Source organism: Kogia breviceps, chromosome 16 (assembly GCF_026419965.1).
Source record: "Kogia breviceps isolate mKogBre1 chromosome 16, mKogBre1 haplotype 1, whole genome shotgun sequence".
NCBI lineage: Eukaryota > Metazoa > Chordata > Mammalia > Artiodactyla > Physeteridae > Kogia > Kogia breviceps.
The window spans coordinates 10,687,266-10,712,496 of NC_081325.1; the positions used below are offsets into that span (position 1 = coordinate 10,687,266).

General features: G+C 41.2%; 1 protein-coding gene across 10 annotated transcripts in view; it reads right to left on the reverse strand.

Moving 5' to 3' along the window:
- The window catches only part of STARD13 (StAR related lipid transfer domain containing 13), a 245,538-nt gene that overhangs the window by 2,661 nt on the left and 217,646 nt on the right, over positions 1-25,231 (reverse strand). For all 10 annotated transcript variants that reach the window (XM_067016566.1, XM_059041576.2, XM_067016565.1 and 7 more), the window contains 4 exons: positions 24,525-24,735; positions 20,106-20,220; positions 19,006-19,227; positions 18,245-18,462 (listed from right to left, as the gene is read on the reverse strand). In XM_067016566.1, the coding sequence (XP_066872667.1) occupies positions 18,245-18,462; positions 19,006-19,227; positions 20,106-20,220; positions 24,525-24,735 (766 nt within the window). The remainder of the gene's footprint in view (positions 1-18,244; positions 18,463-19,005; positions 19,228-20,105; positions 20,221-24,524; positions 24,736-25,231) is intronic.

Sequence of the window (25,231 nt, forward strand, 5' to 3'; positions counted from 1 at the left end):
TAAACAGAGACAAAGAATAGGGACGGGACCTGCACCAGTGGGAGGGAGCCGTGAAGGAGGAAAGACTCCCACACACTAGAAACCCCTTCGTGGGCGGAGACTGCGGGTGGCAGAGGGGGGAGCTCCGGAGCCGCGGAGGACAGCTCGGCCACAGGGTGCGGAGGGCAAAGCGGAGAGATTCCGCAGAGGATCGGTGCCGACCGGCACTCACCTGCCCGAGAGGCTTGTCTGCTCAGCCGCCGGGGCGGGCGGGGCCGGGAGCTGAGGCTCGGGCTTCAGTCGGATCCCAGGGACAGGACTGGGGTCGGCGGTGTGACCACACCCTGAAGGTGTTAGTGCGCCACGGCTGGCCGGGAGGGAGATCGGGAGAAGTCTGGAGCTGCCGAAGAAGCAAGAGACCTTTTCTTCCCTCTTTGCTTCCTGGGCGCGAGGAGAGGGGATTAAGCGCGCCGCTTAAAGGAGCCCCAGAAACGGGCGCGGAGCTGCAGAAGAGACATGAGACTTTTTCTTGCCTCTTTGCTTCCTCAGGCGCGAGGAGAGGGGATTAAGAGCACCGCGTAAAGGAGCTCCAGAAACGGGCGCGAGCCACGGCTGTCGGCACAGACGGTTGAGACGGGTGTGGGACGCTAAGGTTGCTGCTGCCACCACCAAGAGGCCTGTGTGTGAGCACAGGTCACTCTACAAACTGGCCCTCCCGGGAGCCCGTGCAGCCCGCCACTGCCGGGGTCCCGGGATCCAGGGACAGCTTCCCTGAGAGAACGCACGGTGCGCCTCGGGCCTGTGCAGCATCACGCCGCCCTCTGCCGCCGCGGTATTGCCCCGCCCCCGTGCCACTCCCTCCCCCCAGCCTGAGTGAGCCGGAGCCCCCAATCAGCTGCTCCTTTAACCCCGTCCTGTCTGAGCAAAGGGCAGAGGCCCTCGGACGACCTACACGCAGAGGCGGGACCAAGTCCAAAGCTGAACCCCAGGAGCTGTGCAAACAGAGAGGAGGGGGGAGGTCTCTCCCAGCAGCCTCAGAAGCAGCGGATTAAAGCTCCACAATTAACTTGAAGTGCCCTGCATCTGTGGAAAACCTGAATAGACAACTAATCATCCCAAATTGAGGAGGTGGACTTTGGGAGCAAGATATACTATTATTTTCCCCTTTTTTTCTTTTTATGAGTGTGTATGTGTGTGCTGCTGTGTGAGATTTTGTCTGTATAGCTTTGCTTTCACCATTTGTCCTAGGGTTAGACCCACCCGTTTTTCTGTTTTTTTTTTTTAATATAAATTTTTCTTCTTATTTTTTATTTTAATAACTATACTTTATTCTACTTTGTCTTCTCCCTTTCTTTCTTCCTTTCTTCCTTCCTTTCTTCCCTCCTTCCCTCCCTTCTTCCTTCCTTCGCCCCTTCTTTCCTCCCTTCCTTCCTCCCCTCCTCTCTTCCTTCCTCCCTTTCCTCCTCTCCACCTTCCTTCCTTCCTTTCTTGCTTTCTTCCTTCCTTCATTTCTTCCTTCCTTTCTTCCTTCCTTCCCTCCCTCCCTCCTTCCTTCCTTCCTTCCTTCCTTTTATTTCCTTTCTATTTTTTCTCCCTTTTATTTTGAGCCGTGTGGATTAAAGGCTCTTGGCGCCCCAGCCAGGCACCAGGCCTGTGTCTCTGAGGTGGGAGAACCAACCTCAAGACACTAGTCCACAAGAGACCTCACAGCTCCACGTAACATCGGACGGCGAAAATCTCCCAGAGATCTCCATCTCAACACCAAGACCCAACTTCACTCAAGGACCAGCAACGAACAGTGCTGGACACACTATACCCAACAAACAGCAAGACAGGTCTACAGACCCATCCGTTAGCAGAGAGGCTGCCTAAAATCATAATAAGGCTACCAACATCCCCAAACACACCACCAGACGTGGACCTGCCCACCAGAAAGACAAGATCCAGCCTCATCCACCAGAACAGAGGCACTAGTCCCCCCAACCAGGGAACCTACTCAACCCACTGAACCAACCTTAGCCACTGGGGATGGACACCAAAAACAACGGGAACTACGAACCTGCAGCCTGCAAAAAGGAGACCCCAAACACAGTAAGATAAGCGAAATGAGAAGACAGAAAAACACACAGCAGATGAAGGAGCAAGATAAAAACACACCAGACCTAACAAATGAAGAGAAAATAGGCAGTCTACCCGAAAAAGAATTCAGAATAATGATAGTAAAGATGATTCAAAATCTTGGAAATAGAATAGACAAATTGCAAGAAACAGTTAACAAGGACCTAGAAGAAATAAAGAGGAAGCAAGTAACGATGAGCAACACAATAAATGAAATGAAAAATACTCTAGATGGGATCAATAGCAGAATAACTGAGGCAGAAGGACGGATAAGTGACCTGGAAGATAAAATAGTGGAAATAACTACTGCAGAGCAGAAGAAAGAAAAAAGAATGAAAAGAACTGAGGACAGTCTCAGAGACCTCTGGGACAACATTAAACGCACCAACATTCGAATTATAGGGGTCCCAGAAGAAGAAGAGCAAAAGAAAGGGACTGAGAAAATATTTGAAGAGATTATAGTTGAAAACTTCCCTAATATAGGAAAGGAAATAGTCAATCAAGTCCAGGAAGCACAGAGAGTCCCATACAGGATAAACCCAAAGAGAAACATGCCAAGACACATAATAATCAAACTGTCAAAAATTAAATACAAAGAAAACATATTAAAAGCAGCAAGGGAAAAACAACAAATAACACACAAGGGAATCGCCATAAGGCTAACATCTGATCTTTCAGCAGAAATTCTACAAGCCAGAAGGGAGTGGCAGGACATATTTAAAGTGATGAAGGAAAAAAACCTACAATCAAGATTACTCTACCCAGCAAGGATCTCATTCAGATTTGATGGAGAAATTAAAACCTTTACAGACAAGCAAAAGCTGAGAGAGTTCAGCACCACCAAACCAGCTCTACAACAAATCCTAAAGGAACTTCACTAGGCAAGAAACACAAGAGAAGGAAAAGACCTACAATACCAACCCGAAACAATTAAGTAAATGGTAATAGGAATGCACATATCAATAATTACCTTAAATGTAAATGGATTAAATGCTCCCACCAAAAGACACAGACTGGCTGAATGGATACAAAAACAAGACCCATATATATGCTGTCTACAAGAGACCCACTTCAAACCTAGGGACACATACAGACTGAACGTAAGGGGATGGAAAAAGATATTCCATGCAAATGGAAATCAGAAGAAAGCTGGAGTAGCAATTCTCATATCAGACAAAATAGACTTTAAAATAAAGACTATTACAAGAGACAAAGAAGGACACTACATCATGATCAAGGGATCAATCCATGAAGAAGATATAAAACTTGTAAATATTTATGCACCCAACATAGGAGCACCTCAATACGTAAGGCAAATACTAACAGCCTTAAAAGGGGAAATCGACAGTAACACAATTATAGTAGGGGATTTTAACACCCCACTTTCACCAATGGACAGATCATCCAAAATGAAAATAAATAAGGAAACACAAGTTTTAAATGATACATTACACAAGATGGACTTAATTGATATTTATAGGACATTCCATCCAAAAACAACAGAATACACATTTTTCTCAAGTGCTCATGGAACATTCTCCAGGATAGATCATATCTTGGGTCACAAATCTAGCCTTGGCAAATTTAAGAAAATTGAAATCGTATCAAGTATCTTTTCTGACCACAATGCTATGAGACTAGATATCAATTACAGGAAAAGATCTGTAAAGTGTACAAACACATGGAGGCTAAACAATACAGTACTTAATAACGAAGTGATCACTGAGGAAATCAAAGAGGAAATCAAAAAGTACTTAGAAACAAATGACAATGGAGACACGACGACCCAAAACCTATGGGATACAGCAAAAGCAGTTCTAAGAGGGAAGTTTATAGCAATACAATCATACCTTAAGAAACAGGAAGCATCTCGAATAAACAACTTAACTTTGCACCTAAAGCAATTAGAGAAGGAAGAACAAAAAATCCCCAAATTTAGCAGAAGAAGGAAAGAAATCATAAAGATCAGATCAGAAATAAATGAAAAAGAAATGAAGGAAACGGGGGGCAGCGAGAAGATGGCGGAAGAGTAAGACGCGGGGATCACTCTTCCTCCTCACGGATACATCAGAAATACATCTACACGTGGAACTTCTCCTATAGAACACCCACCGAACGCTGGCAGAAGACCTCAGACCTCCCAAAAGGCAAGAAACTCCCCACGTACCTGGCAATGTGGATTAAAGGCTCTTGGCACTCCAGCCAGGTGTCAAGGCTGTGTCTCTGAGGTGGGAGAACTAACCTCAGGACACTGGTCCACAAGAGACCTCTCAGCTCCACGTAATATCAAATGGCGAAAATCTCCCAGAGATCTCCATCTCAACACCAAGACCCAGATTCACCCAAGGACCAGCAACGAACAGTGCTGGACACCCTATACGCAACAAAGAGCGAGACAGGTCTACAGCCCCATCCATTAGCAGAGAGGCTGCCTAGAATCACAGTAAGGCTACCGACATCCCCATACACGCCCCCAGACGTGGACCTGCCCACCAGGGAGACGGGATCCAGCCTCATCCACCAGAACAGGGGAACTGGTCCCCCCAACCAGGAAACCTGCTCAACCCACTGAACCAACCTCAGCCACTGGGGACAGCCACCAAAAATAGATAGAAATACGAACCTGCAACCTGCAAAAGGGAGACCCCAAACACAGTAAGATAAGCAAAATGAGAAGACAGAAAAACACACAGCAGATGAAGGAACAAGATAAAAACACACCAGACCTAACAGATGAAGAGGTAATAGCCAATCTACCTGAAAGAGAATTTAGAATAATGATGGTGAAGATGATGCAAAATCTTGGAAATAGAATAGACAAATTGCAAGAAACAGTTAACAAGGACCTAGAAGAAATAAAGAGGAAGCAAGTAACGATGTGCAACACAATAAATGAAATGAAAAATACTCTAGACGGGATCAGTAGCAGAATAACTGAGGCAGAAGGACCTGGAAGATAAAATAGTGGAAATAACTACTGCAGAGCAGAAGAAAGAAAAAAGAATGAAAAGAACTGAGGACAGTCTCAGGGACAACATTAAACGCACCAACATTCGAATCATAGGGGTCCCAGAAGAAGAGAAAAAGAAAGGGACTGAGAAAATATTTGAAGAGATTATAGTTGAAAACTTCCCTAATATAGGAAAGGAAATAGTCAACCAAGTCCAGGAAGCACAGAGAGTCCCATACAGGATAAACCCAAGGATAAACACGCCGAGACACATAATAATCAAACTGTCAAAAATTAAATACAAAGAAAACATATTAAAAGCAGCAAGGGAAAAACAACAAATAACACACAAGGGAATCCCCATAAGGCTAACATCTGATCTTTCAGCAGAAACTCTACAAGCCAGAAGGGAGTGGCAGGACATATTTAAAGTGATGAAGGAAAAAAACCTACAACCAAGATTACTCTACCCAGCAAGGATCTCATTCAGATTTGATGGAGAAATTAAAACATTTACAGACAAGCAAAAGCTGAGAGAGTTCAGCACCACCAAACCAGCTTTACAACAAATGCTAAAGGAACTTCTCTAAGTAAGAAACATAAGAGAAGGAAAAGACCTACAAGAACAACCCGAAACAATTAAGTAAATGGTAATAGGAATGCACATATCAATAATTACCTTAAATGTAAATGGATTAAATGCTCCCACCAAAAGACACAGACTGGCTGAATGGATACAAAAACAGGACCCATATATATGCTGTCTACAAGAGACCCACTTCAGACCTAGGGACACTTACAGGCTGAAAGTGAGGGGATGGAAAAAGATATTCCATGCAAATGGAAATCAGAAGAAAGCTGGAGTAGCAATTCTCATATCAGACAAAATAGACTTTAAAATAAAAACTATTACAAGACACAAAGAAGGACACTATATAATGATCAAGGGATCGATCCATGAAGAAGATATAACAATTGTAAATATTTATGCACCCAACATAGGCGCACCTCAATACATAAGGCAAATACTAACAGCCATAAAAGGGGAAATCGACAGTAACACAATCATAGTAGGGGACTTTAACACCCCACTGTCACCAATGGACAGCTCATCCAAAATGAAAATAAACAAGGAAACACAAGCTTTAAATGATACATTATACAAGATGGATTTACTTGATATTTATAGGACATTCCATCCAAAAACAACAGAATACACATTTTTCTCAAGTGCCCATGGAACATTCTCCAGGATAGATCATATCTTGGGTCACAAATCTAGCCTTGGCAAATTTAAGAAAATTGAAATCGTATCAAGTATCTTTTCTGACCACAACGCTATGAGACTAGATATCAATTACAGGAAAAGATCTGTAAAATGTACAAACACATGGAGGCTAAACAATACACTACTTAATAACGAAGTGATCACTGAGGAAATCAAAGAGGAAATCACAAAGTACTTAGAAACAAATGACAATGGAGACACGATGACCCAAAACCTATGGGATACAGCAAAAGCAGTTCTAAGAGGGAAGTTTATAGCAATACAATCATACCTTACAGGAAGCATCTCGAATAAACAACTTAACTTTGCACCTAAAGCAATTAGAGAAGGAAGAACAAAAAAACCCCCAAATTTAGCAGAAGGAAAGAAATCATAAAGATCAAATCAGAAGTAAATGAAAAAGAAATGAAGGAAACAATAGCAAAGATCAATAAAAGTAAAAGCTGGTTCTTTGAGAAGATAAATAAAATTGATAAACCATTAGCCAGACTCATCAAGAAAAAAAGGGAGAAGACTCAAATCAATAGAATTGGAAATGAAAAAGGAGATGTAACAACTGACTCTGCAGAAATACAAAAGATTATTAGAGATTACTACAAGCAACTCTATGCCAATAAAATGGACAACCTGGAAGAAATGGACAAATTCTTAGAAATGCACAACCTGCCGAGACTGAACCAGGAAGAAATAGAAAATATGAACAGACCAATCACAAGCACTGAAATTGAAACTGTGATTAAAAATCTTCCAATAAACAAAAGCCCAGGACCAGATGGCTTCACAGGAGAATTCTATCAAACATTTAGAGAAGAGCTAACACCTATCCTTCTCAAACTCTTCCAAAAGATAGCAGAGGTAGGAACACTCCCAAACTCATTCTATGAGGCCAACATCACCCTGATACCAAAACCAGACAAAGACGTCACAAAGAAAGAAAACTATAGGCCAATATCACTGATGAACATAGATGCAAAAATCCTCAACAAAATATTAGCAAACAGAATCCAACAGCACATTAAAAGGATCATACACCATGATCAAGTGGGGTTTATTCCGGGAATGCAAGGATTCTTCAATATACGCAAATCAATCAACGTGATACACCATATCAACAAACTGAAGGAGAAAAACCATATGATCATCTCAATAGATGCAGAGAAAGCTTTTGACAAAATTCAACACCCATTTATGATAAAAACCCTGCAGAAAGTAGGCATAGAGGGAACTTTCCTCAATATAATAAAGGCAATATATGACAAACCCACAGCCAGCATTGTTCTCAATGGTGAAAAACTGAAACCATTTCCACTAAGATCAGGAACAAGACAAGGTTGCCCACTCTCCCCACTCTTATTCAACCTAGTTTTGGAAGTTCTAGCCACAGCAATTAGAGAAAATAAAGAAATAAAGGGAATCCAAATAGGAAAAGAAGTAAAGCTGTCACTGTTTGCAGATGACATGATACTATACATAGAGAATACTAAGGATGCTACCAGAAAACTACTAGAACTAATCAATGAATTTGGTAAAGTAGCAGGATACAAAGTTAATGCACAGAAATCTCTGGCATTCTTATACACTAACGATGAAAAATCTGAGAGTGAAATTAAGAAAACACTCCCATTTACCATTGCAACAAAAAGAATAAAATATCTAGGAATAAACCTACCTAAGGAGACAAAAGACTTGTATGCAGAACACTATAAGACACTGATGAAAGAAATTAAAGATGATACAAATAGGTGGAGAAATATACCATGCTCTTGGATTGGAAAAATCAACATAGTGAAAATGACTTTATTACCCAAAGCAATCTACAGATTCTTTGCAATCCCTATCAAATTACCACTGGCATTTTTTACAGAACTAGAACAAAAAATTTCACAATTTGTATGGAAACACAAAAGACCCCGAATAGCCAAAGCAATCTTGAGAACGAAAAATGGAGCTGGAGGAATCAGGCTCCCTGACTTCAGAGTCTACTACAAGGCCACAGTAATCAAGACAGTATGGTACTGGCACAAAAACAGAAATATAGATCAATGGAACAGGATAGAAAGCCCAAAGATAAACCCACACACATATGGTCACCTTATCTTTGATAAAGGAGGCAAGAATATACATTGGAGAAAAGACAGCCTCTTCAATAAGTGGTGCTGGGAAAACTGGACAGCTACCTGTAGAAGTATGAAATTAGAACACTCCCTAACACCACACACAAAAATAAACTCAAAATGGGTTAAAGACCTAAATGTAAGGCCAGACACTATCAAACTCTTAGAGGAAAACATAGGCAGAACACTCTACGACATCAATCACAGCAAGATCGTTTTTGACCCATCTCCTAGAGAAATGGAAATAAAAACAAAAATAAAAAAATGGGACCTAATGAAACTTAAAAGCTTTTGCACAGCAAAGGATACCATAAACGAGACCAAAAGACAACCCTCAGAATGGGAGAAAATATTTGCAAATGAAGCAACTGACAAAGGATTAATATCCAAAATTTATGAGCAACTCAGGCAGCTCAATAAAAAAAAAAACCAAACAAACCAATCCAAAAATGGGCAGAAGAACTAAATAGACATTTCTCCAAAGAAGATATACAGATTGCCAACAAACACATGAAAGAATGCTCAACATCATTAATCATTAGAGAAATGCAAATCAAAACTACAATGAGATATCATCTCACACCGGTCAGATTGGCCATCATCAAAAACTCTAGAAACAATAAATGCTGGAGAGGGTGTGGAGAAAAGGGAACACTCTTGCATTGTTGGTGGGAATGTAAAATGATACAGCCACTATGCAGAACAGTATGAAGGTTCCTTAAAAAACTACAAATAGAACTACCATATGACCCAGCAATCCCACTACTGGGCATATACCCTGAGAAAACCATAATTCAAAAAGAGTCATGTACCAAAATGTTCATTGCAGCTCTATTTACGATAGCCAGGACATGGAAGCAACCTAAGTGTCCATCAACAGATGAATGGATAAGGAAGTTGTGGCACATATATACAATGGAATATTACTCAGCCATAAAAAGAAATGAAACTGAGTTATTTGTAATGAGGTGGATAGACGTGGAGTCTGTCATACAGAGTGAAGTAAGTCAGAAGGATAAAAACAAATACCGTATGCTAACACATATATATTGAATGTAAAAAAAAATGTCATGAAGAGATTAGTGGTAGAATGGGAATAAAACTCAGACCTACTAGAGCATGGACTTGAGGATATGGGGAGGGGGAAGGGTAAGCAGTGACGATGTGAGAGAGTGGCAGGGACATATACACACTACCAAATGTAAGTTAGATAGCTAGTGGGAAGCTGCGGCATAGCACAGGGAGTTCACCTCTGTGCTTTGTGACCACCTAGAGGGGTGGGATAGGGAGGGTGGGAGGGAGGTTGACAAAAGAGGGAAGAGCTATGGGAACATACGTATATGTATAACTGATTCACTTTGTTCTAAAGGAGAAACTAACACACTATTGTAAAACAGTTATACTCCAATAAATATGTTAAAAAAAAAAAGATCAGATCAGAAATAAATGAAAAAGAAATGAAGGAAACAATAGCAAAGATCAATAAAACTAAAAGCTGGTTCTTTGAGAAGATAAATAAAATCGATAAACCATTAGCCAGACTCATCAAGAAAAAAAGGGAGAAGACTCAAATCAATAGAATTGGAAATGAAAAAGGAGATGTAACAACTGACTCTGCAGAAATACAAAAGATTATTAGAGATTACTACAAGCAACTCTATGCCAATAAAATGGACAACCTGGAAGAAATGGACAAATTCTTAGAAATGCACAACCTGCCGAGACTGAACCAGGAAGAAATAGAAAATATGAACAGACCAATCACAAGCACTGAAATTGAAACCGTGATTAAAAATCTTCCAACAAACAAAAGCCCAGGACCAGATGGCTTCACAGGCGAATTCTATCAAACATTTAGAGAAGAGCTAACACCTATCCTTCTCAAACTCTTCCAACAGATAGCAGAGGTAGGAACACTCCCAAACTCATTCTATGAGGCCACCATCACCCTGATACCAAAACCAGACAAAGACGTCACAAAGAAAGAAAACTATGGGCCAATATCACTGATGAACATAGATGCAAAAATCCTCAACAAAATATTAGCAAACAGAATCCAACAGCACATTAAAAGGATCATACACCATGATCAAGTGGGGTTTATTCTGGGAATGCAAGGATTCTTCAATATACGCAAATCAATTAACGTGATACACCATATCAACAAACTGAAGGAGAAAAACCATATGATCATCTCAATAGATGCAGAGAAAGCTTTTGACAAAATTCAACACTCATTTATGATAAAAACCTTGCAGAAAGTAGGCATACAGGGAACTTTCCTCAACATAATAAAGGCCATATATGACAAACCCACAGCTAGCATCGTTTTCAATGGTGAAAAACTGAAACCATTTCCACTAAGATCAGGAACAAGACAAGGTTGCCCACTCTCACCACTCTTATTCAACATAGTTTTGGAAGTTCTAGCCACAGCAATCAGAGAAGAAAAAGAAGTAAAAGGAATCCAAATAGGAAAAGAAGAAGTAAAGCTGTCACTGTTTGCAGATGACATGATACTATACATAGAGAATCCTAAGGATGCTACCAGAAAACTACTAGAGCTAATCAATGAATTTGGTAAAGTAGCAGGATACAAAATTAATGCACAGAAATCTCTGGCATTCTTATACACTAATGATGAAAAATCTGAGAGTGAAATTAAGAAAACGCTCCCATTTACCATTGCAACAAAAACAATAAAATATCTAGGAATAAACCTACCTAAGGAGACAAAAGACTTGTATGCAGAAAACTATAAGACACTGATGAAAGAAATTAAAGATGATACAAATAGTTGGAGAAATATACCATGTTCTTGGATTGGAAGAATCAACATTGTGAAAATGACTCTACTACCCAAAGCAATCTACCGATTCAATGCAATCCCTATCAAATTACCACTGGCATTTTTTACAGAACTAGAACAAAAAATTTCACAATTTGTATGGAAACACAAAAGACCCCGAATAGCCAAAGCAACCTTGAGAACGAGAAATGGAGCTGGAGGAATTAGGCTCGCTGACTTCAGACTCTACTACAAGGCCACAGTAATCAAGACAATATGGTACTGGCACAAAAACAGAAATATAGATCAATGGAACAGGATAGAGAGCCCAGAGATAAACCCACACACATATGGTCACCTTATCTTTGATAAAGGAAGGAAGGATATACAGTGGAGAAAAGACAGCCTCTTCAATAAGTGGTGCTGGGAAAACTGGACAGCTACCTGTAGAAGTATGAAATTAGAACACTCCCTAACACCACACACAAAAATAAACTCAAAATGGGTTAAAGACGTAAATGTAAGGTCAGACACAATCAAACTCTTAGAGGAAAACATAGGCAGAACACTATATGACATAAATCACAGCAAGATCCTTTTTGACCCATCTCCTAGAGAAATGGAAATAAAAACACGAACAAATGGGACCTAATGAAACTTAAAAGCTTTTGCACAGCAAAGGATACCATAAACAAGACCAAAACACAACCCTCAGAATGGGAGAAAATATTTGCAAATGAAGCAACTGACAAAGGATTAATTTCCAAAATTTATAAGCAACTCATGCAGCTCAATAACAAAAAAACAAACAACCCAATCCAAAAATGGGCAGAAGAACTAAATAGACATTTCTCCAAAGAAGATATACAGATTGCTAACAAACACATGAAAGAATGCTCAACCTCATTAATCATTAGAGAAATGCAAATCAAAACTACAATGAGATATCATCTCACACCAGTCAGATTGGCCATCATCAAAAACTCTAGAAACAATAAATGCTGGAGAGGGTGTGGAGAAAAGGGAACAATCTTGCACTGCTGGTGGGAATGTAAATTGATACAGCCGCTATGGAGAACAGTATGGAGGTTCCTTAAAAAACTACAAATAGAACTACCATACGACCCAGCAATCCCACTACTGGGCATATACCCTGAGAAAACCATAATTCAGAAAGACTCATGTACCAAAATGTTCATTGCAGCTCTATTTACGATAGCCAGGACATGGAAGCAACCTAAGTGTCCATCAACAGATGAATGGATAAAGAAGATGTGGCACATATATACAATGGAATATTACTCAGCCATAAAAAGAAATGAAACTGAGTTATTTATAATGAGGTGGATGGACCTGGAGTCTGTCATACAGAGTGAAGTAAGTCAGAAGGAGAAAAACAAATACTGTATGCTAACCCATATATATGGACTCTAAGGGAAAAAAATGTCATGAAGAGATTAGTGGTAGGACAGGAATAAAACACAGACTTACTCGAGCATGGACTTGAGGATATGGGGAGGGGGAAGGGTGGGCTGTGACGAAGTGAGAGAGTGGCAGGGACATATATACACTATCAAATGTAAATTAGATAGCTAGTTGAAGATGCTGCATAGCACAGGGAGATCACCTCTGTGCTTTGTGACCACCTAGAGGGGTGGGATAGGGAGGGAAGGAAGAAAAAAAAAAGAAATAAATGAAAAAGAAGTGAAGGAAACAATAGCAAAGATCAATAAAACTAAAAGCTGGTTCCTTGAGAAGATAAATAAAATTGATAAACCATTAGCCAGACTCATCAAGAATAAAAGGGAGAAGACTCAAATCAATAGAATTAGAAATGAAAAAGGAGAAGTAACAACTGACACTGCAGAAATACAAAAGATTATTAGAGATTACTACAAGCAACTCTATGCCAAGAAAATGGACAACCTGGAAGAAATGGACAAATTCTTAGAAATGCACAACCTGCCAAGACTGAACCAGGAAGAAAGAGAAAATATGAACAGACCAATTACAAGCACTGAAATTGAAACCGTGATTAAAAATCTTCCAACAAACAAAAGCCCAGGACCAGATGGCTTCACAGGCGAATTCTATCAAACATTTAGAGAAGAGCTAACACCTATCCTTCTCAAACTCTTCCAAAAGATAGCAGAGGGAGGAACACTCCCAAACTCATTCTATGAGGCCACCATCACCCTGATACCAAAACCAGACAAAGACGTCACAAAGAAAGAAAACTACGGGCCAATATCACTGATGAACATAGATGCAAAAATCCTCAACAAAATATTAGCAAACAGAATCCAACAGCACATTAAAAGGATCATACACCATGATCAAGTGGGGTTTATTCCGGGAATGCAAGGATTCTTCAATATACGCAAATCAATCAACGTGATACACCATATCAACAAACTGAAGGAGAAAAACCATATGATCATCTCAATAGATGCAGAGAAAGCTTTTGACAAAATTCAACACTCATTTATGATAAAAACCCTGCAGAAAGTAGGCATACAGGGAACTTTCCTCAACATAATAAAGGCCATATATGACAAACCCACAGCTAGCATCGTTCTCAATGGTGAAAAACTGAAACCATTTCCACTAAGATCAGGAACAAGACAAGGTTGCCCACTCTCACCACTCTTATTCAACATAGTTTTGAAAGTTCTAGCCACAGCAATCAGAGAAGAAAAAGAAGTAAAAGGAATCCAAATAGGAAAAGAAGAAGTAAAGCTGTCACTGTTTGCAGATGACATGATACTATACATAGAGAATCCTAAGGATGCTACCAGAAAACTACTAGAGCTAATCAATGAATTTGGTAAAGTAGCAGGATACAAAATTAATGCACAGAAATCTCTGGCATTCTTATACACTAATGATGAAAAATCTGAGAGTGAAATTAAGAAAACGCTCCCATTTACCATTGCAACAAAAAGAATAAAATATCTAGGAATAAACCTACCTAAGGAGACAAAGGACTTGTATGCAGAAAACTATAAGACACTGATGAAAGAAATTAAAGATGATACAAATAGTTGGAGAAATATACCATGTTCTTGGATTGGAAGAATCAACATTGTGAAAATGACTCTACTACCCAAAGCAATCTACAGATTCAATGCTATCCCTATCAAATTACCACTGGCATTTTTTACAGAACTAGAACAAAACATCTCACAATTTGTATGGAAACACAAAAGACCCCGAATAGCCAAAGCAACCTTGAGAACGAAAAATGGAGCTGGAGGAATTAGGCTCCCTGACTTCAGACTCTACTACAAGGCCACAGTAATCAAGACAATATGGTACTGGCACAAAAATAGAAATATAGATCAATGGAACAGGATAGAGAGCCCAGAGATAAACCCACACACATATGGTCACCTTATCTTTGATAAAGGAGGGAAGGAAACACAGTGGAGAAAAGACAGCCTCTTCAATAAGTGGTGCTGGGAAAACTGGACAGCTACATGTAAAAGTATGAAATTAGAACAATCCCTAACACCACACACAAAAATAAACTCAAAATGGGTTAAAGACCTAAATGTAAGGCCAGACACTATCAAACTCTTAGAGGAAAACATAGGCAGAACACTCTACGACATCAATCACAGCAAGATCGTTTTTGACCCATCTCCTAGAGAAATGGAAATAAAAACAAAAATAAACAAATGGGATCTAATGAAACTTAAAAGCTTTTGCACAGCAAAGGATACCATAAACGAGACCAAAAGACAACCCTCAGAATGGGAGAAAATATTTGCAAATGAAGCAACTGACAAAGGATTAATATCCAAAATTTATAAGCAACTCATGCAGCTCAATAACAAAAAAACAAACAACCCAATCCAAAAATGGGCAGAAGAACTAAATAGACATTTCTCCAAAGAAGATATACAGATAGCCAACAAACACATCAAAGAATGCTCAACATCATTAATCATTAGAGAAATGCAAATCAAAACTACAATGAGATATCATCTCACACCGGCCAGATTGGCCATCATCAAAAACTCTAGAAACAATAAATGCTGGAGAGGGTGTGGAGAAAAGGGAACACTCTTGCACTGCTGGTGGGAATGTAAGTTGATACAAACACTATGGAGAACAGTATGGAGGTTCCTTAAAAAACTACAAATAGAACTACCATATGACCTAGCAATCCCACTACTGGGCATATACCCTGAGAAAACCATAATTCAAAAAGACTCATGTACCAAAATGTTCATTGCAGCTCTATTTACAATAGCCAGGACATGGAAGCAACCTAAGTGTCCATCGACAGATGAATGGATAAAGAAGATGTGGCACATATATACAATGGAATATTACTCAGCCATAAAAAGAAATGAAACTGAGTTATTTATAATGAAGTGGATGGACCTGGAGTCTGTCATACAGAGTGAAGTAAGTCAGAAGGAGAAAAACAAATACCGTATGATAACACATATATATGGACTCTAAGGGAAAAAAATGTCATGAAGAGATTAGTGGTAGGACTGGAATAAAACACAGACTTACTAGAGCATGGACTTGAGTATATGGGGAGGGGGAAGGGTGGGCTGTGATGAAGTGGGAGGGTGGCATGGACGTGTATACACTATGAAATGTGGATTAGATGGCTGGTTGGAGGCTGCCACGTAGCACAGGGAGATCACCTCTGTGCTTTGTGACCGCCTGGAGGGGTGGGATGGGGAGGGTGGGAGGGAGGGTGATGCAGGAGGGGGGAGATGTGGGAGCGTGTGTGTGTGTGTGTGTGTGTGTGTATGGCTGATTCACTTTGTTGTAGGGGGGAAACTAACACACTATTGCGGAACAGTTGTACTCCAATAAAGATGTTAAAAAAAAAAAAAAAGGAATCGTGAGAGCATCTCTGTAACAACCATTTCTATCATAGGATGTAGGTTTATTATAATCTTAGTTATTTATGTTACAAATCCTACCCCCTTGCTTAGTTATCTCATCTCTAACTTCATCCTGTCCTACCTCACTAGAAAGAGGAACTATTACCTAGAACTAGGGAATAAGCAAGCCCTATACAAATGCTGAGCAACTTCTCCATGGGTGTGACCACTCTCTTTTCATGCACAAGGCTGTGAATAATAACAAAGACTGAAAGTTGTACAGATTTGCGGGGATAAAATGGAAGAAGCTTCAGTGAGTATCACTGGAAGCTCCTGAGGAACTAGCGAAAGTGATAAAGTGAGACACGAACATGGTAATCCCAAGAAGAGACCAGCCTCATGCGTGCCAGCCTAGACAGGGAGAAGCTCTGAAAACAGGAAGTGCCTCAGCCCCGGACTCCTCTCCATACCTGTCACTTTCTACCTCTTGTATCATAATCACAAGGAATTCCTGCTGCAGGAAACACATCTGGTTCATTATTAATCCTCTTGGGTGCCGAGTTCTCCTCCCTCAGTCTCATGGTCCACCCACCTTCTTCTTCAAGTCTTGGATCAAATATCAACACAGTGAGACTCTGCTCTGACCACTATATTTGAAATTCGACCCCTTCCTATCCCCCTAAGATAAGTAATCCTATCCCTCTTGCTTATTATTTATTGAATATTCCTATCCCCCTTGCTTATTATTTATTGACTCTATCTCCCTAATAAAATATAAATCCCAAGAGAGCAGGGTTGTGGTCTGCTGTGCTCCCTGCAGTATCCCCGGAGCCTCCAACAGTGCCTGGCACAAGGCAGTGATGGAATGACACATGAGAAGTAGCAGGCGGGTGGCCCTGCAGGATGAGTGGAAGGAGGGCGGTTCCATGCATGGACTCCGGCCCTCAGCCTCCTCTAAGGGAGCGGAGAGGCAGGCTATGGCATGGCTCCATCCCCACCGTGGCTGCCATCCTAGAACGATCTGATTTTCTGCTTGCAAGAGTGAAGGCGTAAAATTTAACTTCCACGAGGTGGGTCCCAATAACTGCGGTAATAAGCCACCCTTACAACGGCCCACATTCTCCACCAGGGTCCCAAGGTTGCTAAGATAAACACACATACTTAGGGAAAAAATGACCCTTAACATTCAAGGTCCTAAGGACAAATTCCAAAGGCATAAACAGCCCACGTGAAAAGTAACCTTTAGTTTGCCATCAAGACTAGTTTAATAAAGAAACTATTTAAATTACACATTTGGGAATTTCACTAGTGATTCTTTTTATACTGCTAATATATGAGAAGAGACAGTATTCACCATCAGTTATCAATTTAAAAAGGATGTATTGATTTAATTATATTTTACCTGGGTTTGTTAGAATCCTCAGTCCCTCTTCTTTCTGATTCAGCACTGACTCCCCAGCCCATGTGCACAGCTCTACTGTGCAACTTCCTATTGTTGGCTGAGCACCCCCCTCCAAACCCAGAGAGCAGGGGTCCGGAACTCAACCCAAAAATCTATTAGAAGTAATGTTTCGACAGTAGTCACCAGCCTCGCAAGCCCTGTCAGGCCCTGAAACCTTTCTGGACATCCAAGTGTCTCAGCATAGTGCGACCTTCAGGTCTCTGTCAAGTTTCCATGCCTGGTAATGAGTTATGAGCAGCTGAAGTTATACAGAGGAATTTTGAAGTTACACACGCTCCAGATTGAGAGTCACACCACCGAAGACTTGCTTTCCCAGAGGGAGAAAGGCAAAACCAGGAGAAAAGCCAGTCAGGTTCAATCTGCATAATTTAGCAGAAAGTACAACTGGACAAACGGCAGTTAATTTGGGGGGACTCTGTTCCGAGGAAATGAACAATATTTATGGCTTAATAAACCGTATGCTCCATAATGAAAGGGGCCATAAGAGAACCCAGCAGAGCTGTGAATTGGGTGAAAGAAGCAGGAAGTTGGGTATAAATACAGCAAAGCCAGTTTTCACTGAGAGAAATGAGGGCCGGCTGAGTGTTACCAATGGAGACTGAACTTAGGTGGGAGACCTCTGAAATGCTTAAATGTGCAGCTCTTATCTGGCTTTTGGAGCAGAGCATCTTAAACCTCGGAGGCAGGCTTACCTGAGAACCAGGAAGTCTCTGGAAGGGTGAGGCGCCATGCTGTTCTGCACGTACTGATAGATTTCTGTTTGCTTGTCCAGGGTTTCCACCACCTTCCACTGCACGAAATCCTCATCCCACAGGTGGCGCTCCCTCAGCACGCGATTCAAAACCACCGAGGGGGGCGCTTCCACCTCCACAGAAGCCTTCCACAGCCTCAGCGGATGCCCGTCTCCCACCTTGGGAAAGATACCAGCACAGGCTGAAGAGGTTGCTGATTCCAACACAACCTACCATCCTTCACTGGGTGTTCAAAAAACATCACTGAGTACGTAACTTGAAAGGGTGACTCTGCATACCTCAGGTTTAGAATTTTTCAATGTTTATCCTTCAGCTGAAAAGAAGAATACTGATAATAAAAACGATAACCACCGACGCACAGCGCTCCCTGTGTGCCAGGCATTGTTCTGATTTTCAATCAGCCCTCCTCTGACAGTGGTCCTACTGTTATGTCCATTATGCAAATAAGAAAACGGAGGCACAGAGAGGCAAATGACTCGCCCAATGTCACACAGCTACGGGACAGAGCCAGGCCTGGGCTCCAGCCGTCCGGCTCCACAGTCTGCAGTCTGATTATGTGCAAATAGGCTCTAGAGTGGGTGGTTGACTGATTCATGTGTGGTGAAGCCCTGGGAACAGAGTAGCCATTTTAAAAGCAAAACAAATCCCTGGTTGTAAGACTTGGCTCTTTGGGGGTAATTTTTCCCAAGACGTGAGATTACCTTTTTGAAAGCAAGATCTGTGTTGTCTGTGTTGGAACACGTGACCCATCCTTTGAACTTTTCCTTGGCTTCCTTCTGGAGGCCCTGGATGAGATGCTCCAGGTACGTGTGGAAAGTGGCCCCGCTCTCCTCCAGCTGGGCCCCCAGGTCTTCCAGAGTTGGGGGATGGATCTCAGCCTCCATGTACGAGTTATGAGACTGGGCCACCATCTCAAGCGGGACCTGAGCCGATGGACGCACAGAAGAGCAACACACTGAGCTACAGAGATGCTGAGACTGACAGAGGAAGCAAAGCAGCGTCGCCAAAGACCGCGGTACGGGCAATGGGCCGAGTGCCGCGGGGCAAGAGGTGTTTGTCTAAGATCAGTGCCGGGGTCGGCGGCGGGCTTCCTCAAGGCGGGAAACCCGAACCTGTTTGAGGCTATATTTATCATTCAAAACACCGCCATGACTTCCCATTCATTTTTTTCCATTTTCCTTTGATTTTACTTATACATTTTTATTCAGTTTGGCAAAACTTGGGCTCAGGAAACTTAAAGTGCACAGAGTTAAGGGGAACGTCAAGCATGACTTAGAGGCAGCTTTACCTTTGTGGCACACTTTTCCCTTTTGCAAATGACAACAAGTATGCCGGAAGTCTAGTTCCCTTAATCCTTCAGCGTATCTGTGGCTGTATGCACAAGCTGCCACTGATTCTGAGTTCACAGCGATTGTTCAGTATCACACAGTCACACACACACACACACACACACACACACACACACACACACACAGAATCTAATCAAGTCCCGAGGTTACGTCAAATAGACCGTACTTGGCTGGCTGGCCTGGGACCTGGCACCTCAAGTTGATGCAGCTGTTTTCATAAAAACCATCATCATGGTAAAAACCCAAGTGTCTTTAACTGTCAAAGCCTCAACTATTCAACATATAAGCTCACTCCTCACATTTCTAGGAGGCAAAGACCAGACCTATTGAGTGTACCATTGTCATTATAAAATCAGGAAAAAACAGAAATAAGCCATAAATGCAGCAACCATTCCAAGCGTCTTATCGAGTTCCAAGAGCTATAAGGAAGGCAGTTGGAGCCTTTCACTCACCTCAAAAAGTCTGTCACATTCCATGATCATGTGGGCCAGCCCCTGAGCTGCGGCCAGATTCTCACTGAGGTCCTTTTGATCTGGCTTCCCGGAGGCATATTTCTTTTGCATGACTCTGTAATTGAGGGGGAGAGTCCTCAGCAGATCCCAAACCCAAGAGCTTTTCACAGTACAGAGCTCATCCCTTTGTCATGTCTTCACACCCAGATGCTACCAAGATCCCATACTTTCTCATTTCCAAATAAAAACAGTGACTACACATCTTAGATATCCTGAGTCAGGCTAAGAGTGTGACAGTTCATAATGGAAAACCTTGGAAAAATACACGGGCAGGAATAACTGTTGGGGGAGAAATTAATCTATTTTTCCCAAGTTTGAAACTACTTCACGGCAAGCTGCCGTGCTTGTGCCTTCAATCTAGCCTTTAAAAAAAGAAGATTGTAAGCTTTAAATGATACATTATACAAGATGGATTTACTTGATATTTATAGGACATTCCATCCAAAAACAACAGAATACACATTTTTCTCAAGTGCCCATGGAACATTCTCCAGGATAGATCATATCTTGGGTCACAAATCTAGCCTTGGCAAATTTAAGAAAATTGAAATCGTATCAAGTATCTTTTCTGACCACAACGCTATGAGACCAGATATCAATTACAGAAAAAGATCTGTAAAAAATACAAACACATGGAGGCTACACAATACACTACTTAATAACGAAGTGATCACTGAAGAAATCAAAGAGGAAATCAAAAAGTACTTAGAAACAAATGACAATGGAGGCACGACGACCCAAAACCTATGGGATGCAGCAAAAGCAGTTCTAAGAGGGAAGTTTATAGCCATACAATCATACCTTAAGAAACAGGAAGCATCTCGAATAAACAACTTAACTTTGCACCTAAAGCAGTTAGAGAAGGAAGAACAAAAAAAAAACCCCAAAGTTAGCAGAAGGAAAGAAATCATAAAGATCAGATCAGAAATAAATGAAAAAGAAATGAAGGAAACAATAGCAAAGATCAATAAAAGTAAAAGCTGGTTCTTTGAGAAGATAAATAAAATTGATAAACCATTAGCCAGACTCATCAAGAAAAAAAGGGAGAAGACTCAAATCAATAGAATTAGAAATGAAAAAGGAGATGTAACAACTGACTGCAGAAATATAAAAGATTATTAGAGATTACTACAAGCAACTCTATGCCAATAAAATGGACAACCTGGAAGAAATGGACAAATTCTTAGAAATGCACAACCTGCCAAGACTGAACCAGGAAGAAAGAGAAAATATGAACAGACCAATCACAAGCACTGAAATTGAAACTGTGATCAAAAATCTTCCAACAAACAAAAGCCCAGGACCAGATGGCTTCACAGGTGAATTCTATCAAACATTTAGAGAAGAGCTAACACCCATCCTTCTCAAACTCTTCCAAAAAATTGCAGAGGGAGGAACACTCCCAAACTCATTCTATGAGGCCACCATCACCCTGATACCAAAACCAGACAAAGACGTCACAAAGAAAGAAAACTATAGGCCAATATCACTGATGAACATAGATGCAAAAATCCTCAACAAAATACTAGCAAACAGAATCCAACAGCACATTAGAAGGATCATACACCCATGATCAAGTGGGGTTTATTCCAGGAATGCAAGGATTCTTCAATATACGCAAATCAATCAATGTGATATACCATATCAACAAACTGAAGGAGAAAAACCATATGATCATCTCAATAGATGCAGAGAAAGCTTTTGACAAAATTCAACACCCATTTATGATAAAAAAAAACCCTGCAGAAAGTAGGCATAGAGGGAACTTTCCTCAATATAATAAAGGCAATATATGACAAACCCACAGCCAGCATTGTTCTCAATGGTGAAAAACTGAAACCATTTCCACTAAGATCAGGAACAAGACAAGGTTGCCCACTCTCCCCACTCTTATTCAACCTAGTTTTGGAAGTTCTAGCCACAGCAATTAGAGAAAATAAAGAAATAAAGGGAATCCAAATAGGAAAAGAAGAAGTAAAGCTGTCACTGTTTGCAGATGACATGATACTATACATAGAGAATACTAAGGATGCTACCAGAAAGCTACTAGAACTAATCAATGAATTTGGTAAAGTAGCAGGATACAAAATTAATGCACAGAAATCTCTGGCATTCTTATACACTAATGATGAAAAATCTGAGAATGAAATTAAGAAAACACTCCCATTTACCACTGCAACAAAAAGAATAAAATATCTAGGAATAAACCTACCTAAGCAGACAAAAGACTTGTATGCAGAAAACTATAAGACACTGATGAAAGAAATTAAAGATGATACAAATAGGTGGAGAAATATACCATGTTCTTGGATTGGAAGAATCAACGTAGTGAAAATGACTCTATTACCCAAAGCAATCTACAGATTCAATGCAATCCCTATCAAATTACCACTGGCATTTTTTACAGAACTAGAACAAAAAATTTCACAATTTGTATGGAAACACAAAAGACCCCGAATAGCCAAAGCAATCTTGAGAACGAAAAATGGAGCTGGAGGAATCAGGCTCCCTGACTTCAGACTCTACTACAAGGCCACAGTAATCAAGACAGTATGGTACTGGCACAAAAACAGAAATATAGATCAATGGAACAGGATAGAAAGCCCAGAGATAAACCAACACACATATGGTCACCTTATCTTTGATAAAGGAGGGAAGGAAACACAGTGGAGAAAAGACAGCCTCTTCAATAAGTGGTGCTGGGAAAACTGGACAGCTACCTGTAGAAGTATGAAATTAGAACACTCCCTAACACCATACACAAAAATAAACTCAAAATGGATTAAAGACCTAAATGTAGGGCCAGACACTATCAAACTCTTAGAGGAAAACATAGGCAGAACACTCTATGACATCAATCACAGCAAGTTCGTTTTTGACCCATCTCCTAGAGAAATGGAAATAAAAACAAAAATAAAAAAATGGGATCTAATGAAACTTAAAAGCTTTTGCACAGCAAAGGATACCATAAACGAGACCAAAAGACAACCCTCAGAATGGGAGAAAATATTTGCAAATGAAGCAACTGACAAAGGATTAATATCCAAAATTTATAAGCAACTCAGGCAGCTCAATAACAAAAAACCAAACAAACCAATCCAAAAATGGGCAGAAGAACTAAATAGACATTTCTCCAAAGAAGATATACAGATAGCCAACAAACACATCAAAGAATGCTCAACATCATTAATCATTAGAGAAATGCAAATCAAAACTACAATGAGATATCATCTCACACCGGCCAGATTGGCCATCATCAAAAACTCTAGAAACAATAAATGCTGGAGAGGGTGTGGAGAAAAGGGAACACTCTTGCACTGTTGGTGGGAATGTAAAATGATACAGCCACTATGGAGAACAGTATGGAGGTTCCTTGGAAAACTACAAATAGAACTACCATATGACCCAGCAATCCCACTACTGGGCATATACCCCGAGAAAACCATAATTCAGAAAGACTCATGTACCAAAATGTTCATTGCAGCTCTATTTACGATAGCCAGGACATGGAAGCAACCTAAGTGTCCATCAACAGATGAATGGATAAGGAAGATGTGGCACATATATACAATGGAATATTACTCAGCCATAAAAAGAAATGAAACTGAGTTATTTGTAATGAGGTGGATAGACCTGGAGTCTGTCATACAGAGTGAAGTAAGTCAGAAGGATAAAAACAAATACCGTATGCTAACACATATATATGGAATCTAAAAAAAAAAAAATGTCATGAAGAGATTAGTGGTAGGATGGGAATAAAACACAGACCTACTAGAGCATGGACTTGAGGATATGGGGAGGGGGAAGGGTAAGTGGTGACGATGTGAGAGAGTGGCAGGGACATATACACACTACCAAATGTAAATTAGATAGCTAGTGGGAAGCTGCAGCATAGCACAGGGAGTTCACCTCTGTGCTTTGTGACCACCTAGAGGGGTGGGATAGGGAGGGTGGGAGGGAGGGTGACACAAGAGGGAAGAGTTATGGGAACATATGTATATGTATAACTGATTCACTTTGTTGTAAAGGAGAAACTAACACACTATTGTAAAACAGTTATACTCAAAGATGTTAAAAAAAAAAAGAAGATTGTAAAATACTACTTTGTGTCCTTTTTCCCTCCTTCCCACTCACACACGCAAAACAAAACAAAACTCCAGGCTTTGGCGATCACAAAGGACACTGTGCTACTTTGATAATTCCCTAACGCTGAGCCACACGAATTATGTTCCTCCAAACATTTTCTGATTATGAATGAAGTGCTGACAAATCCCCAGCTTGAAATACAGCGGGAGTTTTTGTAAGTAGCCGTGGGGAACACCTGGTTTAGGATTAGCGTTCTTGCCGAGGAAAACCCACCTGGGGGAGCTTTCCTTCTTCAGTAAATTCAGATGGAAGAGGGAGGGGGCCAGACACACAGCCAGGTTCATGGGCGTCATCTGATTCTCCTGCACCGCGTGGACCACGTCGCTGAGGAAGCACAGCAGCGTCTGCAGCACCTCCCTGCTCTCATCGGCCAGCAGCAGGACGGCCGCCTGCACTGCCTGCAGCTGCTGCTCTTTGGGGACGCCTGCAGAAAAAGCGGTGCCGGGGGTTAGAGGAACAGCCGGGGGGAGGAGCCAGCGGGAGAGGGGGAGCGAGCGCTACCTTCCTGCGAACACACTCAGGGCCACTGTCAGCTTCAACAGTGACGTGACAACAGCTAAGGGCGCAGAGCTGCCCCAGGTGGTGAGAAGCTTGACGAGCTGCCCTCGGAAAGCCACAGTCTCACTCCAGAACCCACGGTCTTAACAGCGAGGCTGGACGAGGCAAGGAACACCTGCGCTGGCTTTTCATACTCTTGGAGCAGTCTGCCTCCTCACCGACCTGTTTCAAACCTCTCGCGCACCCTCCCTCCCCCGCCACGCCCAGCTCGTGAAGCTTCCCTCAGGACGCCCAGGGCTTGAAGAAGAGGAATCAGGCTCCTCCCTCTCGGCCCCTTCCCCGTCTGGGCGGTGATAGGGTGATTGGCAGGCTTGAAAGGGAATGGCCTGAACGGTGTGAGGTAACTAAAAAGAAAAGGTATA